This window comes from Pistacia vera, unplaced genomic scaffold (genome assembly GCF_008641045.1).
Source record: "Pistacia vera cultivar Batoury unplaced genomic scaffold, PisVer_v2 Contig160, whole genome shotgun sequence".
NCBI classification, from domain to species: domain Eukaryota; kingdom Viridiplantae; phylum Streptophyta; class Magnoliopsida; order Sapindales; family Anacardiaceae; genus Pistacia; species Pistacia vera.
The window spans coordinates 1,149,576-1,168,142 of NW_022195685.1; the positions used below are offsets into that span (position 1 = coordinate 1,149,576).

The following is an 18,567-nucleotide window of genomic DNA, read 5'->3' on the forward strand; positions in this document are numbered from 1 at the left end:
TTTTCTTGGTGCAAGTTGTGTTGTTAGATTAAATGTTGTTTGTATTCATTTAACCATCTTTGGCTATTGTAGTCTTAACTCCAAACACTTTCAATGGTAAAACTTTCACATATTTGTTTCTTCATAGTACAGTGAACTAAGCAAAACACACATATCTATTTTTCATAGTAGTGAATTAAGGAAAAGACATCGATAAACAAATTTTACATTACAAAAGATAGTAATAAATATAGAAGAAAAAGACTTTGCGCAAGGAATAACTAGTTAGCTAGCCCTGCCTAGTGTAACCAATCCCACATTGGAAACGTATTGAAGAGGTCTTGGGTTTATAAATGGGAGGAATCCCTCCACCTAATAGATTAGCCTTTTGGGTGTGAAACTCCCAGTCCATGACAAGTGGTATCAAAGCAGACCCAATCCGTCTTTCGATGTCCCGCTAGGCACCCACGCAGGGGCGTCCACGTGTGATTGTGGGTCCACATGAGAGTGAGGTGGATGGGTAGGTAAGGAGCCCCACCTGTGACGAGGGCGTCACAGGATTGGGTGGGAGAGAATGTAACCAATCCCACATTGGAAGCGTATTGGGGAAGTCTTGGGCTTATAAATGGGGGAAGTTCTTTCACCTAATAGATTAGTCTTTTGGGTGTGAAACTCCCAACCCATGATACTGGGAAAATTGGAATAAGAAAAATAAAATAAGCATCAAATGATGAAGAAAAAAATAAAATAAATAAGAGATACAAAGTGAAAGTGAAAGAAAACTTACTATGAGTGTTCGTGACACTACTTAGAATGATGGCCACAATCTCTCTGTGAATTACAAATAGTTACGATAAACATTAATTTAGTAAACCAAAGTTGTTCAATAAAAATCTTGCAAAAATTCTTACACTTCTAAAGACTTTTCATAAATTGCTCTTAGTTGTTCTTTGTTCATTGATGGACTGTAAATGTTAAGCCCAAGTTATTATTAAGTGAGGCCATTTAAACTTAATTCATTTAGAATTTATTATCTAATTAAACAAAGAACCATTAATGTAAATTTTATAAATTCAATGAAGAAGAGATGAATAAGGAAAGTCGTAAAAATCAATTTAAATCATTGTTATAAAGAGATAAAATAAAAACTTAATTTTAACTAACCTTGTAATCAACTTATTTTAACTTGACTTCAGAAGGAAGGGTTCAAGGACATTCTTCGTGTTGGGATGGCTCCATTCCAGTGAATTCCAGTGCTCTATTGGACGAACTATGAGAATTTCAAGGGAGGCGGGAGGAGATGGCAGCCCATTGTCAGGTTGCGGAAACAAGGGAGAGATCGTCTTCAGCTTTGGACATTCGACTATACAAATGCTTCTAAGGGAATCACAATGGATTGCGTAACAACTCTTACAAAAGCTCCTCAATTCCGGTAGATTACTCAAAAATATAGATCTTAAATTTGGAAGAGAGAGTTTGATAGAATTCTTACTTGCTTCCTTATCTTCTTCTTCTTCATCACTTGATGTTGCTACTATTTCCACAAGTCCTGAGCAACGCCAAACTGTAATTTCTTTTAAGTTTTGTAGGTTTCGCAGCAACTTAGGTGGGAACAGTCTCTTCAATTTTGGACAAACCCATATCGAAACTCTTTTAAGACAAGAGAAGATTCCAGGTGTCATTGGTGTTGGTAATGTGGATTTAGCTCCGTCTATTTCTTCTCTAATAATTGCAATTAAATTATCCAATTCATAAAGGAATAGATGCTCAAGGGTATGAAGTTCGGTTGTGTAAGAGGACAAATAATAGAAGCACTCTATCTGTTTGCACAAATAAAGCCAGAAGATCCACCAGTCAGTTGCATCTTTTAAAGAAGAAATATCGCTTACCGTTCTCAAATCATCACAGCAATCAATGAATAGCTTCTGAATGTCAGTCGGTATCTTAATGGAGTCTCCAAAGTTTGTCAAGCCAACAATTCTTACCGCTTTTTCCCATCTTCCTACTAGAGAAGAACGCTCCAATCGTGCAGAATTAAAAGAATAGTAATTGAGGCATCTTTGTTGTTTTAGAGAAAAGTAGATGTGGTATTCTTGCAGATTTCTGAAATGAATACCTAAGCATTCCAACTTGCTCAATCTTTAAACTTCTTCTGCTTCTGCAACTGCATTATCTAACCTCAAGTATTGAAGACGGAAGAGTTTTGGTAGTATTCCAGCAGGCATCTCTTTTATACCGTATGCATAAAGATCAAGATGTCTGAGATGTACCAACATATCTAGTCCATCAGGAATGGCTGTAATACCCGTCCCACCAAGATCCAACTTCTTCAGAGCCCCAAGTTTTGCCAAAGAAGGCACATGTTCTAGAAGAGAACAACCGTTAAGCAACAATGCAGTGAGTTTTACCAAGCCAGAAATAGAATTTGGTAGATTTATGAGACTTTCACAACCAGAAAGATCAAGAACCTGTAGCTCAATCATGAGCTTAAAGACAGAGTCATCAATCTCTTCTAAAGATGAATTAACTTGCAAAAGGAAGGTCGATAGTGCTGTAAACTTAGGAAGTGTCATATCTAAGCGAAATTTTGAAATGTTGTTGAGCATTAAAGAAACCTTCTGAAGATCTTCAGTCCATTCATGCTCAGTTGGTAGCTCTCTCAATTGCATCCCAGCTTTTACCAGATATCGAGGACTCTGACTAGTAATGTACAATGCCATGTCTCTCACCAGATCATGCATCTTCACACTTTTCCCATGATCCGCGCTTTCTAATAAACAATTTTCTTCTAGTCTCTTCAAATTAGCATGGCCTTTGTTACACATAGCTTTTCTACTCTCCAATTCATCGATAAATCCTTCAATCCAATATTCTATCAACTCCTCCTTGTCAAATACAATATCTTCAGGATATAAAGCACAACATAAGAAGCAATCTTTGATTTTTGGATCTCTCAAACGATCGTAACTAAATTTCAAACGTTCAAGTACCTTATCTACCATATCCTCAACACTTCCTATACGTGCTTTCAATTCATTTAATGCATTCTCCCATATACGAGCATCACGCTCTCCTTTCATGCTGCTGGCTAGCGTAACAATTGCTAGAGTCAAACCACCACATTGCTCCACAATTAGTTTCAAAGTTGATTGTAAAGTGGGAATATCCAAAAGCTCAGATCCAACTTTGCTCAAGAATAAATCCAATGCCTCCATTTCTGAAACTTTGATTTCCTCACAACCCATGGATCGAACCACCTCCATGGAACGGGTTGTTAAAACTAATTTGCATCCATCCATTACAGCTGGTTCGGGGATTCCAACTTCCTCTAGAGAAATTTCCTTCCACACATCATCTAAAATTAGCACTTATCTCTTTTTCCCTTTCAACATCTCTTGTAACACTGCAGCCCGCATGGTGATATCATTATGTTTCAACAAATCTTCCCCCAATGCAATTGCAATGTCTTGTTGCAATTTAACAACAGCATACTCCTTGGATACGGTTGCCCAAATTACTTTATCAAACTTATTTCTTTCTTTTAAGAGCTGATTATGAATGTGTTTCATGATGGTTGTTTTACCAACCCCTCCCATTCCACAAACACCTATCTTGCATACCTTATCACCAATCAAGAGTTTCAAAATTTTTTCCCTTACACTAGCTTCACCTACCATTTCTGATGCTGGTAATTGCAATCCAATGTCATCAGGAGCATCAATTACCAAACCAGCAGGAAAAACACCTTGATCATAAACTCTTTTCACTTCTTGAATCTTTTCATCAACAAGTTTTCCTCGCCAACCACGCAAAAAATAGTTGCCTTTTCTGAATTTATCTTCAATTCTTTTTGTCTCCTCGAAGATCTTTTCTGCTTTTCTCAACCAACTTTCCACTTCTTTGTTTGTTACTTTATGATAACGAAGTTCCCCATTCAATCTTTGTTGTATAGTTTCCATGCGGATACTAAGATCCTGTCTCTCTCTTTCCAGAGAACTCAAGAATTCATTAAACTTTCTATGGTACTTCCAGTATCTACAACCGGGAGGAGCTATCCACTTTATAACTTCAATAATTGTCGCAGGATCCATTGACAATTCCCCTGCATTGTATTATATAAATGGTGATAAGGAATTATGTTTAGTAGCAGACCAAAAAAGTTTTAATTATCATATCATTTATAAGCTATAATTTTTATCTTCTTTATCTATCCAATCTAAATGAAGTCTTAAGACAATCAAAATGAACAAAGAAATTAAATATAAATAAATTAAAAAAAGAAATTGACCAGACAATGACTTAGGCAATTTTGTAGATGAATTTACAAATCTATAGGTAAAAAATAATAATAAAAGAAATAAGCTCCAACAATGACAAAATTTTAGAACATTACTTTCCAAAATCTTATTTTATAAAACAAAATCAAACAATGAATTCTGTTTTCAAGCTTCAAGTACTGGTGATTTGTCATGTTTACTAGACTAGTTAAACCTTTATCCTCTCATAATGCTGTTTGTCATGTTTAGGGCCAAAACCAATAATTTATTTTTGAGAGAATAATTCTTATACTCGAATTTTGAATGCAAGTTTAATAGTACGAAAATAGTTTGTTAATTAAATAAGAATGATACAAATAATGGTTGTCTAATGATATATGAGAGAGAACAAGATCAACAACCCCTTAAAATAATAATCCATATATTATTAGACAACCATTATTTGTATCATTCTTGTTTAATTAACTAGTTGGAGCTCCTTATGCTTTGTTTTTGTTCTTCTGAAATTTGTTTGTTTTCAATGTATTATCAACTACTTTTAAGTTGTAATTTTGGTCTGATTGAACATAATAATTTCAATGTATGTTTATATTACATTTTTATTATTATTATTATTATTTTAATGTAGACTAAATAACATATTGGCATTCAAGAATGCATAGAAATGATGACTTGAACTGTTTTTTTTTTTTTTTCCTCAATTTTCTGGTATTTTATTTTTAAGGTTTATGTTATATTTCCAAGTTTGTTTACACAAAAAATCATATAGTGACGTAGTGAGTAGTGTGGACTAATTCTTCCATATTTAAAACCTGAAAATATTTTTCAGATCAATTTTTTACTTTTAATAATTGTTGAGATGTTACTAAATACATCACTTTTATTTCATTTATCTCTATGAAACAATCTCAGTGATTAAATGGCATAAATCATAATTATGAATATTTAAAAAATGAAAGCTGAAATAAGTTAGAAAGGGGCATTACTTTAGTAGTGCTGCTATATGAAACTTTTGAAGATTGGTTGGGTGTATTTTATTAAATAAACATTTGTATGTAAGATATAAGTTAATTGTTGGTTGAGTGTTTGTATTTGTGTATTTGTTTTCTATATGCTTGCTAGTCTTAAATTTATGAGAAATTGAGTACCTTGTGAACTTTTGTGGTGAATTTAATTGAATTTGGAGTATTTGATTGTAGGGGTGTAACTGTAAAATATTAAAACTACAAAAATTGTGGGGGTGTACCTACCCGCATAGGGTAGGGTGTGGGTCCAATATTTTGGACCCGTTTAGATCGACCCCTTGGATCCATACCCGTTTGGGCCTGACACGTACCCAGTCCACCTGACCGTTTTGCTAGGTCTAGTACTAACTCAACAACGAACACCTAAAACTCCACCAATTATAAATAATAATATTCTTATCATTATCATTCAAAAAACCATTCGGAATAATAATAACAACATCTATAAGAACAAAGACAAACTTTATTCACTATGCAAACTCCCCAAAAAGGAAGAATTCACATAAGGGAAGACAATGTTCGCAAATGAAAGCATTTAAAGAAAAACCCAATCATACATTATGGGCTACATTACTTATAGATCAGCCCACTAGAGAATAAGACCCAAAAACCATATCAACAAAATTTTGAGCCTAATCAATAATAAGTCAGTCCACTTAAACATTAAACCCCTTTAATTCAGTTAGCCCATCAATTTAATTAAGCCCGCCAATTAATAAATAAAACCTAATAACCCAACAATCAACTGGGCCTCAATAAAACAGCTGGCCCTTTTAAACAATAAAACTCAACAGCCCAACTATTTCAATTAACCAAACACCATTAAGCCCATTTACATAAATCCAAACACCATTAAGTCCGATAATTTCAATTAAATCCAAACACCATTGGACCTAATTAGTTCCATTGAACCCAAACACCAATTTAATTAAATCTAAAGTCTTATATCCTCCAATATCCATCAATTCATGGACTCCATAAACATATTAAAATACATATACAATAGATAAAAGAACTTTCTTTATTATAACAATTCCACCAACAAAGGGAGTCTAACTTGAGAATTTATAAACAAGCCAAACATTTGTCTCTCACCCATTCTTTCCAGTTCCATAAAGACAACCACAGCAGACAACGCCCAAAAATTTCACCCAACAAGCAAGCTGTCCATTCTTTAGTTAACCAATTCTTATTTCCCACTCAAAACAGAATGGGTGTTTGATAGATTATCTGAAAAATGTTATTCTAAAAAAGTATTTTAAGTTGAATTGAGTTTGATTAAATCAATTTGGATCATATTATGAAAATGATAGAATATTTGAAAGGTATATCAGAGTTTGATAAAATACTAAATAGTTGTTTGATATATTTTTTTAAAATAGAATAGTTGTCCGGTACATTTTCTGAAAATGTTTAAGATTATTTTTTTAACCTCTACATTTTTTAATTTAGCTAAATATTCCCACGATCAAAGTTTAAAAATTAACTAAAGCATCCCAGCCATCCAAGAAGACAGCCAGCCACTACCACTGGACAGCAGTTGACTGCCATCGGAATGGTGTACGATCCGCTGGATCTGGCCGATTGTGCGCCGATATGGCCATTTCCGGCCAAATCTATGGCCAGAGATATTTTCGGCCAAATCTCAGCCAAAATCTAACCGTCAATAGCTAGATCTCTAGCCATAGATCTGACCGTTTCTGGCCAAGTCTGTGATGGATTTGACCAAAAACGGTCAGATCGACGCACGACCGGTCATGTGCTTTTCCAATCAAGTACAAGATATAAAAATACTTATATATACATACCAATTTAACTCCATATATATAAGAAAGAGAACCAAAATAAACCATCAAAACAAAGACAAATAACAAGCATTTTTTAGATAACAACTTTTCCCAAACTAAAGCTCAACTCAGCCAAAACATGGAAAACATCTCACTCAAAACACAACCCCACGCTTCTAAAGTTCAACCAAAGCATAAAGAAAAGACAATTTTAAACAACTTCACAATTAAGTCAAATTTCATCAGAACATTAAATTAAAAATCATAACTTCACATGCAAAATAGAGATTTAAGCTTTTGGTGGAAGATTCTGTTTGATCCACTCACCTCGCTAAGTCTTCTTCTTTCTTTCTCCCACTCTTCCTCTCGGCCCAACTCCCTTCTTCTTTTCTTTCTCTTCTTCTCTCCTCTCTTTCCTTTCTCCTTTTTCTTTCTCTTCGTTTCTCTCCCCTTTTTTCTCTCTTCTTGTGCTCCTTTTTCTTTCTTTCCTCATCTCTTCTTATTTTGAGCGAACACTATTCATCAAAATATCTGGCAAATTACCTTCAGTCCCCTCTCGTTTCGGATACTACATATACCCCCATAAAAGTTTTAATTATTTACACTAGACCGCCAAAAATCACAAAATAAAATTTGAAAAAATTCCGTAAAATTACAGAGTATTACAACTCGATCCAAATAAGGTCTGAACAGTTGGAACCAAAGCAGGAAAGAAAGCGTAAACACTGTGGTGTTCCCTTCTAAGCGACCTTGGCCGAAGAGGTCTCCCGTGAGCTTGTGTAGGTAACGCTGGGGCTGCTAAGACGCACGTTAAACAGTATGAGGAGTGGTCTCGTGTGCCATAGGCAGAAGCTTGTATCTTTGGAAAGTTAATTTAATAAGGTTGATAAAGTGGCTTGGGTAGAACTCAAGCCCAAAAGCTAGCTCAAGAGAGGAGTGAACCAAATCACTTGTATATACTATAACAGCCTACTATTGGAGTGTTGTGAGATAAATTCAACTTTTAACACTCTCCCTCACGTTTGACGTGCAAGGTCGGGGTCCAAACCCATCATCGCCCCAACCAAAGAGGGGAGAAAAACAACCGTGACTCTAATACCATGATAAAGTGAGCTTGGGTAGAACTCACTCTCAAAAGCTAGTTAGAGGGAAGAGGGAGCACAATCACTTATATATACCATAACAGCCCAATATTAGGGCGATGTGGGACAAATTCAACTTCCAACAAACAAATGAAACTGAAAAGATAGGAAAATAATGAAAAGACTATTCTACCCTTAATAAACAATAAAACAAAATAACCCTATATTTCTTACCAAATACAACTTATATAAGGATGCGAATTCTATTAGGAACATAATTAGGAGAGTCCTATTAGAAAATATGAATCTGATAATAAATAAAATATCTCATATACTAATCTGGGGGGGTGAAAACCAATTCACAGTTATGAGTGGATGTGAGAACACAAGGTATTGGATATAAATGTTTGTGCAGTTGTGTACTCTAGTATGTTTTGCTCATGAAACTATAATAAATTTTTCTTATTCATGGATGTAAGCAAATTATGTCAAACCACGTTAGATATCGTGTTCTTTGTGTGTGTGTTTTCAAGCTTACCTAAAGCCAACTGTCATTGTTTAAGCTCTAAGGGTGCGCGCTCCAAATAAAGTCTTGACAATTGGTATCAAAGCAGGAAAGTAGGCATAAGTACTACGGTGTTCCCTTCCAAAGGTAAACCATGAAAGCACATTAGGGAGGTCTTAGATCTATAAAGAGATGAGTTTCTGCATTTAATAGGTTAGTCTTTTGATTATATATATATATTAAATCTATGTTATTTATAAGAGAACTAATATATGCGATCAATCAAAGCATAAAGTCAATTTCATGTGCAACCCTCCAACAGTTTAATACTAAATGGCAAAAGTTTTCGGATTTAAAAATTCAATTAAAGATATTACAAAGAAAATAAGGTTTAGAGTTAAAATTATAAAATAAACCCTTTCACATGAGAAAACATATCAATCAAAAAGAGCCATTACTAGAAATATCTCAATTCATATCAAAAAAATAAAATAAAAGCCTAATTTTATTAATTGTATCATACACTTCTTAACATTGTCCTTTTCCTCCATCCTCTTGGATTTTCATCTATTCAAGTTATGACATATATTGTTATTTCCTTCTTCTATAGGCTGGCTTAGGGGAGCTATCTTTCCCTGAAGGGCAATTTCAGTTTTTAGGTAACATCTTTAACCTTTAATAGGTTTACATAAAATGCCACAAGGTTTATTAATTAAATTTTTTTTGGTATAGAAGAATATGTATGTTTGTCTGGTGTCCTATTTTGATACATAGATGCACTGACAGTAGGAGAAAAATTCTGCCACAGATGAAACCTGGGGATTTGATTCGATCTGCAACGCTAATTCAAGGTCAAAATCGCCTTGTTTTGTTGTTTTTGCTACCAATTACCGTACCTCTTCTGTTGTTTCCTGCTAATGCAGATTGCTATTTGATTTAGAAAAGTTTTCTCCATTGCTATTGTTTTCTCAGAAAGAACACATAATCGGAAGTATTATCTTGTTAAATTCATTTACTTCTGAAACCTTAAACTCTTCTCTTCATTCATGCCATTATTTTTTTTTCAAGTAGTTTTCTTTATTTTAATACATTTCCCTTCTGTTCTTTTCTCCTCTTGTAGAGCGGATATTATGATTCCGAATGGATAATTTTCATTCTTCCGAATTCAGATAGTAACGGATGAAAAGGATTCTATACTCGCTAGTATCCCAACGGATCTAAAGGAAAGGGGTTCTGAACTGTATGCATCACTCATTGATGGAACGTATAAGACTTTAATCTGAAAGAAGAAATTGAAATTGACTTTAGAAAAGAAAAACAACCCGATTCATATTAAATCTTCTTCTATTTGCCATGACTCATATGCCCTAACTACTGCTAGTGCTAGATTGACTGTGAAAAGATTATTATATGAAGATCTTAGTTAGGTCGTTTGACTATTACAAGCATTTTAGATATTCCTTCTACTCGTTTTGATGTGCATTTTTGGGGGTCAAGTCTACTTGGTATCCCTTTCAGATATGCAGTTGGACTAATTCATAGGTGCATGACCTGAAAACAGCATCCTATCACTGAAGAACGAAAACTTTCTTATTTCTTTTTTATTTTAATGCATCTCATTTCATGGCTTTAGTCTGCCTGGGAATAATGTCTTGACATGGCTTTAGTCTGCCTGGGAATAATGTCTTGAAAATCTAATATAAGACGCCACAAAATCTTCATTTTACAGGGTCATTTCTGAACCCACTGGAATGATATTTCAGTTTTCTCTTTTCAATAGGGTGGATTGCAAGCACTCCTAAACTCTATTAAGGATCAGGACCCAGATAAAGTATCAGTTGGCCTTGCGGCATCTCTGATACTGTTGCAGAATTGGAGTTGCTACAGGCAAGTGCAGTTGTTCTGCTAATAGCATATTACATTTCCGATGCATGAACAGCATATATATTTGATAAATGAATTGTCATAATTTCTTTAAATTTTAACCACTTCATTGATAATATTTATCTGCGATAAATTTGCCATTAAATTCAGTAATAGCAAGTAGAAATTTAATTAGGACTATGTGAGCATGTTAAATATCTCACTGATTATTGGTTACAACAGGCTCCTGGGTTGTCCTTTTTGTTGCCTGAGCAATACTTGAAATATCCAAGGTCAGTCATCTCCAAGAATGATTTGTTTATTTTTTAGTCTCTATTTCAATGAGCATTGCTATATGCATATTATGGAAACTGGTGTTATTGTAACTATTTATTCCTATACTGGAACCTTTTTAAATTACCATTCCTTTCAGTGCTAGAATTCTAATTTGTTTCTTTAGCTGCTCTGTGATAAAAAATTGACTTATTTGATTGAAACGTGATGAACTTTGTTGTGAAAGATAAGTAGACCTTTTGTTTTTATCATCTGTCCTGAAATTTGAAACTGATGCTCTTTCATTTGTAGGCTAACAGGGCGAGGAACTGTTGAACTTACCATTGAGAAAGGAGATGGTTCATCATTTTCCCCAGAAGCTGGGGGTGAACAGAGGAAAACCGCCACAATCCAGGTATGTTTGCGCGTCATTTCATTTCTTCCTTTACCTTCTCCAAAAACTTACATGTAATTATAACTAGGTAAGTAATCAAATTCTCAAAAAAAAGCTTTGTTATTGACTTGGATCTTTTTGTTGAGGATTAATCAATGGATTTCTTCTAATGTGCTGAACTTTTCCATGGAATTCTGGTAGTCCTGCTGATACCATGGTTAAAAGACAATTTTTTTTTGAATTTTTCTTTTTCTTTTCCTAACAAGGAAAGCTTAGAATTATTGGACAATACATTCTCTCTTGATAGAATAGGCAAATTTTCAGGTGATTGATGGAGCATATGACGGGACAAGACGAAGTTGCACTGAACAAGCCATTCTGACGGACAGCGGTCTTGAAAGGAATAGCGGTGATAGTGTTCCTTTGGAAATAAAGCCATCTGGGCAATTTGAACCCTTGTACAAAACAACCTTAAGTGTGCAAGTGCATCATCTATTATAGCTAGAATTTGCTGAATATCTTTTCTACATTAACTGTTCTCAATCTATGGGGAATTGCCAGTTCTTCCACTATCAGTTTATGGAGCCGTTGCTATGGCACATAGTGAAGTCTTTGAGGAGTACTCAATGCCATGTCAGTTTTTCTTCTATCTATATAATAAAAGAAATGTGAATGATTGCAGCTCTTTGTTAAAACCAGTATTAGAACCCAGCCTTTTTTTTTTTTTTTTTTAACTACATAATGAAGATGGTGAATAGAACCCTAATTCTATTAATTGTATCATACACTCTGTCTTATAATTATCCTTCTTTTTCTCCATGCTCTTGGATTTCCATCTATCCAAGTTATGACTTATATTATTATTTACTTCTTCTGTAGGCTGGTTTAGGGGGGCTATCTTTCGATGAAGGGCAATTTTAAGTTTTTGGGTTACACCTTTAATATATTTATATAAAATGCCACAAGTTTTTATTTCAATTTTTTGGCATGAAAGAATATTTATGCTTGTCTTGTGTCCTATTTTGATACACAAATACACGACAGTGGGGAGAGAAATTCTGCCACAGATAAAAACAAGGGATGTGATTGGATCCGCAAAGCTGATTCAAGGTCAAAATTGCCTTGTTTTGTCAAATGAGAGTTGACATGTTCTCTTACAAAATTAAGTTTCATCTGTCATTCCATTTTTGTTTTTTTTTAATTTGTATTGATTTTCTTGGTGCAAGCTGTGTTGTTAGATTAAATGTTGTTTGTAACTTTGTATTCGTTGACCATCTTTTGCTATTGCATTCTGACTCCAAACACTTTCAATGGTAAAACCTTCACATATTTGTTTCTTCATAGCACAGTGAATTAAGGAAAACACGCATACTTGTTTCTTCATATTACAACGAATTAAGAAAAACACATCGATAAACAAACTTTACATTGCAAAAGATGGTAATAAATATAAAAGAAAAAGAAATTGCGCAAGGAATAACTAGCCTGCTAGCCCTGCCTAGGAAAATTTAAATAAGAAAAATAAAATAAGAATTAGATGATGAAGAACAAAAAAATAAAAAATAAATGAGAGATACAAAGTGAAAGTGAAAGAAAACTTACTTTTTAAGTGTTCGTGACACTGTCTAGAATAATGGCCACAATTTCTCAGTGAATTACAAATGGCTACAATAAACATTAATTCAGTAAGTAAACCAAAGTTTTTCAAAAATAATCATGCAGAAATTCTTAAACTTCTAAAGACTTTCCATAAATTGCTCTTAATTGTTCTTTGTTTATTGATGAACTGTAAAAATGTTAAGACGAAGTTGTTATTAAGTAACTTAATTCATTGAAAACTTATTATCTTAATGTAAATTTTATAAATTCAATGAAGAAGGCATGAATAAGCAAAGTCCTAAAAAACCCATTTAAATCATTGTTATAAAGAGAGAAAATTAAAACTTAATTTTAACTGACCTTGTAATCAACTTATTATAACTTTACTGAAGGAAGCGTTCAAGGACATTCTTCGTGTTGGGATGGTCCCATTCCAGTGAATTCCACCATTCTTTTGGAAAAACTATAAGACATTAAAGGGAGGAGGGAGGAAGTGACTGCCCATTGTCAGGTTGCGGAAACAAGGGAGAGATCGTCTTCAGCTTTGGACATCCGTTTATAATAATACTTCTAAGGGAATCACAATGGATTGCGTAACAACTCTTACAGAAGCTCCTTAATTCCGGTAGAAATTGCAAATTGATAGATCTTAAATTTTGAAGAGAGAGTTTGATAGAATTCTTATCTTCTTCTTCTTCATCACTTGATGCTGCTACTATTTCCACAAGTCCTGAGCACCACGAAACATCAATTTCTTCTAAGTTTTGTAGGTTTCGCAGCAACTTAGGCCGGAACAGTCTCTTCAATTTTGGACAACTGACTATCTGAACAGTTTTAAGACAAGAGAAGATTCCAGGTGTTATTGGTGTTGGCAATGTGGATTTAGCTCCGTCTATTTCTTCTACAAGAATTGCAATTAAATTATCCAAGTACTCAAGAAACAGATACTCAAGGGTCTGAAGTGCAGTTGTGTAAGAGGACAAATAATAGAAGCACTCCATCTGTTTGCACGAATGAATCCAGCAGGTCCTCCAGTCAGTTGCATCTTTTAAAGAAGAAATATTGCTTACCCTTCCCAAATCATCACAGCCTGCAATGACTAGCCTCCGAATGTCAGTCGGTATCTTAATGGAGTCTTCAAAGTTTGCCAATCCACCAATTCCTACCGCTTTTCCCCTTCTTCCTCCTGGAAAATAATCTCCCAATCCTACAGAATTAAAATAATAGTAATTGAGGCATCTTTGTTGTTTTAGAGAAAAGTAGATGTGGTATTCTTGCAGATTTCTGAAACAAATACCCAAGGATTCCAACTTGCTCAATCTTGAAACTTCTTCTGCTTCTGCAACTGCATAATCTAACCTCAAGTATTGAAGACGGAAGAGTTTTGGTAATATTCCACCAGGCATCTCTTTTATACGGTATGCATAAAGATCAAGATATCTTAGATGTACCAACATCTCTAGTCCATCAGGAATGGCTGTAATACCCGTCCAACCAAGATCCAACTTCTTCAGAGCCCCAAGTTTTGCCAAAGAAGGCACATGTTCTAGATAACCACAACCGTTAAGCAACAATGCAGTGAGTTTTACCAAGCCAGAAATAGAATTGGGAAGATTTCTGATACTATAACAAAGAGAAAGATCAAGAACCTTAAGCTCAGTCATGAGCGTAAAGACAGAGTCATCAATCTCTTTTAAAGATGAATTATATTGCAAAAGCAAGGTCGAGAGTGCTGTAAACTTAGGAAGTGTCATATCTAAGCGAAATTTTGAAATGTTGTTGTGCATTAAAGAAACCTTCTGAAGATCTTCAATCCATTCATGCTCACTTGGTAGCTCTCTCAATTGCATCCCAGCTTTTACCAGACATCGAGGACTCTGACTAGTAATGTACAATGCCATGTCTCTCACCTGATCATGCATCTTCACACAATTCCCATGATCCGCGCTTTCTAATAAACAATTTTCTTCTAGTCTCTTATAATTAGCATGGCCTTTGTTATACATAGCTTCTCTACTCTCCAATTCCTCAATAAATCCTTCAACAATCCAATATTCTATCAACTCATCCTTGTCAATTGCAAAATCTTCAGGATATAAAGCACAATATAAGAAGCAATGTTTGATTTTTGGATCTCTCAAACGATCGTAACTAAATTTCAAACGTTCAAGTACCTTATCTATCATATCCTCAACACTTCCTATACGTGCTTTCAATTCATTTAATGCATTCTCCCATATACGAACATCACGCTCTCCATTCATGCTGCTGGCCAGCGTAACAATTGCTAGAGGCAAACCATCACATTGCTTCACAATTAGTTTCAAAGTTGATTGTAAAGTGGGAATATCCAAAAGCTCAGATCCAACTTTGCTCAAGAATAAATCAAATGCCTCCATTTCTGAAAGTGGCTCAACTTTGATTTCCTCACAACCCATGGATCGAACCACCTCTGTGGAACGGGTTGTTAAAACCAATTTGCATCCATCCATTACAGTTGGTTCGGGGATTCCAACTTCCTCTAAAGATATTTGCTTCCACACATCATCTAAAATTAGCACATATCTCTTTCTTCCTTGCAACATCTCTTGTAACACTGCAGCCCGCATGGTTATATCATTATGTTTCGACAAATCTTCCCGCAGTGCAGTTGCAATGTCTTGTTGCAATTTAACAACAGCATACTCCTTGGATACGGTTGCCCAAATTACTTTATCAAACTTATTTCTCTCTTTCAAGAGCTGATTATGAATGTGCTTCATGACGGTTGTTTTACCAACCCCTCCCATCCCACAAACACCTATCTTGCATACCCTATCACCAATCAAGAGTTTCAAAATTTTTTCTTTTACACTATCTTCACCTACCATTTCTGATGTTGGTAATGGCAATCCAATGTCATCAGGAGCATCAATTACCAAACCAGCAGGAAAAGCACCTTGATCATAAACTCTTTTCACTTCTTGAATCTTTTCATCAACAAGTTTTCCCCGCCAACCACGCAAAAAATAGTTGCCTTTTTTGAATTTATCTTCAATTCTCTGTGTCTCCTCGTTGATCTTTTTTGCTTTTCCCAACCAGCTTTCCACTTCTTTGTTTGTTACTTTATGATAACGAAGCTCCCCATTCAATCTTTGTTGTATAGTTTCCATGCGGATACTAAGATCCTGTCTCTCTCTTTCCAGAGAACTCAAGAATTCATTAAACTTTCTATGGTACTTCCAGTATCTACAACCGGGAGGAGCTATCCACTTTATAACTTCAATAATTGTCTCAGGATCCATTGACAATTCCCCTGCATTGTATTATATAAATGAAGATAATTTTATGTTCAGTAGCAGACCAAAAAAGTTTAAAATATCACATCATTTATAAGCTATAATTTTTATCTTCTATATCTATCCAATCTAAATGAAGTCTTAAGACAGTCAAAATGAACAAAGAAATTAAATATAAATAAATTAAGAAAGGAAATTGACCAGACAATGACTTAGGCAATTTTGAAGATGAATTTACAAATCTAAAAGGGGGAAAAAAAAAAAATAAGCTCCAACAATGACAAAATTTTAGAACATTACTTTCCAAAATCTTATTTTATAAAACAAAATCAAACAATTTCAAGCTTCAAGTACTGGTGACTTGTCATGTTTACCCGAGTAGTTAAACCTTTATACTCTCATAATGCTGTTAACTTGTCATGTTTAGGGCCAAAACCAATAATTTATTTCTGAGAGAGATGAAAAAAAAAAAAATGAAATAGTATTGTCTTATACTCGAATTTTGAATGCAAGTTTAATAGTACGAAAATATTTTCTTAATTAAATAAGAATGATACAAATAATGGTTGTCTAATAATATATGGATTATTATTTTAAGGGGCTGTTGATATTAATTTTGTAGAAAATAAATTATTCTTTTATCTTTATATATTAAAGGTTTTTATTTTTTATGAAAAATTATATTTACCCTTTGTTTGTTAGTATTAGACTAACGTTGTTAAGTTTAATGACGTTTTTGTTTGTTAAAATTAAAAATATCCTTGACTAAGTAGACTAAACACCCTAAGGACTAAAATAATTAATTCACATGTGAACAGATAAATTTCGTAAAACACCAATGCATCTTAATTCCAACGAGATTGAAACAATTCTGATTTGGACAAACAACCAATAACAGCCTGCAAAGTCTACAAAGGCCAGTATTGAATATTTACCAACTAAACCTGGCAAAACAGGTTCATACCCACGGGAGGACCCATACCCGTGCAAAAAAAAAGGGCACGGATCCTCCTTTACAGACCCGTTTAAAATAGACCCGTACCCAGCCCTACCTGTTTTTCTGGCGGGTGGGCCGACTTAACCTGCGAGTACGCACATAAATTAAAAAAAAAAAAATTCTATAACAATTAACACTCTATTGTCTCTATAGAGTCTAAGAGCTACAATTACGATTTAGGGATTTAGGGACTTAAAGATTTCGTTTTGGTGAGACTGAGAGTTACGATTACGAGTCGTCAGCCGTTCCTCGCTTCCGCCGTCAGCTGCACAGCCCACCATCAGTCAGTCTCCTTCTCGCATTCTAGAAACCAAGGTATTTGGGAAATGAAAACTGGGTTTACAGCACAATAGAACTGGGTTTTTAGTTGTCTATTGCAGCTTTTTATTAATACTTCCTTTCCCATTGTATGCAACTTCGTTTTGTTTGTTTGATTTGCTTTTTATCTGTTGTTAAAGCTACTTTTTTCCTAGTAATTGGTTAATTGCGTGTGGTCTACTTTTAAGTTGTAATTTTGGTTTGATTGAATTTTATTCCCTCTATCTCTATGTGTTACTGTTTGTTGTGGATGTGTGAAAAGTAGTTTAAGGGCAGTTGAGCTTAAGCGATGGTGTCTATATTTATATTTTGTTAATTAATGTTGTATGGTATAATGAATTAGTAGAATATAGTGAAGGGGTGAGTAGATTACTGGACATATAATGGCACCTTTATTGTATCTAAGATTTTTCGAGAAGTAATAATAATGATTATCAAGTAATTTAGCACAATAGTATAAACTTCATGAATCGTGAAGGAAGCAAGTATTCGTTGAGATATCATGCAACATTCATTCTTTTATCATTTGAACATAATAATTTCGATGTATGTTTATATCACAATTTTATTATTATATTTAATGCAGACTAAATAACATATTGGTATTCAAGAATGCATAGAAATGATGACTTGCACTGGTTTTTTCTCTCAATTTTCTGGTATTTTATTTTTAGGGTTCATGTTATATTTCCAAGTTTGTTTACACAAAAAATCATATAGTGACTTAGTGAGTAGTGTGGACTAATTCTTCCATATTTAAAACCTGAAAATATTTTTCAAATCAATTTTTTACTTTTAATACTTGTTGAGATGTTACTAAATACATCACTTTTATTTCATTTATCTCTATGAAACAATCTCAGTGATTAAATGACATAAATCATAATTATGAATATTTAAAAATGAAAGCTGAAATACAGGGTGAAATAAGTTAGAAAGGGGCATTACTTTGGTAGTGCTGCTATATGAAACTTTTGAAGATTGGTTGAGTGTATTTTATTTAATAAACATTTGTAAGTAAGATATAAGTCAATTGTTGGTTGAGTGTTTGTATTTGTATTCGTGTACCTTGTGAACTTTTGTGGTGAATTTAATTGAATTTGGAGTATTTGATTGTCGGGGTGTAACTGTAAAATATTAAAACTGCCGAAATTGTGGGGGTCTACCTACGGGTCCACCTGTACCCGCAT

At 34.2% G+C, this 18,567-nt stretch overlaps 1 protein-coding gene across 1 annotated transcript; it reads right to left on the reverse strand.

Moving 5' to 3' along the window:
* Positions 1 to 1,160: 1,160 nt before the first annotated feature.
* LOC116125102 (probable disease resistance protein At1g61300) lies at positions 1,161 to 16,075 on the reverse strand. Its single transcript, XM_031410825.1, has 3 exons — positions 14,082 to 16,075; positions 13,470 to 13,991; positions 1,161 to 1,483 (listed from the first exon to the last, which is right to left on the reverse strand). Exons 1-3 carry the CDS (start codon positions 16,066 to 16,068, stop codon positions 1,161 to 1,163), a joined length of 2,832 nt encoding a protein of 943 aa, XP_031266685.1. The 5' UTR covers positions 16,069 to 16,075.
* Between the last annotated feature and the right edge of the window lie 2,492 nt (positions 16,076 to 18,567).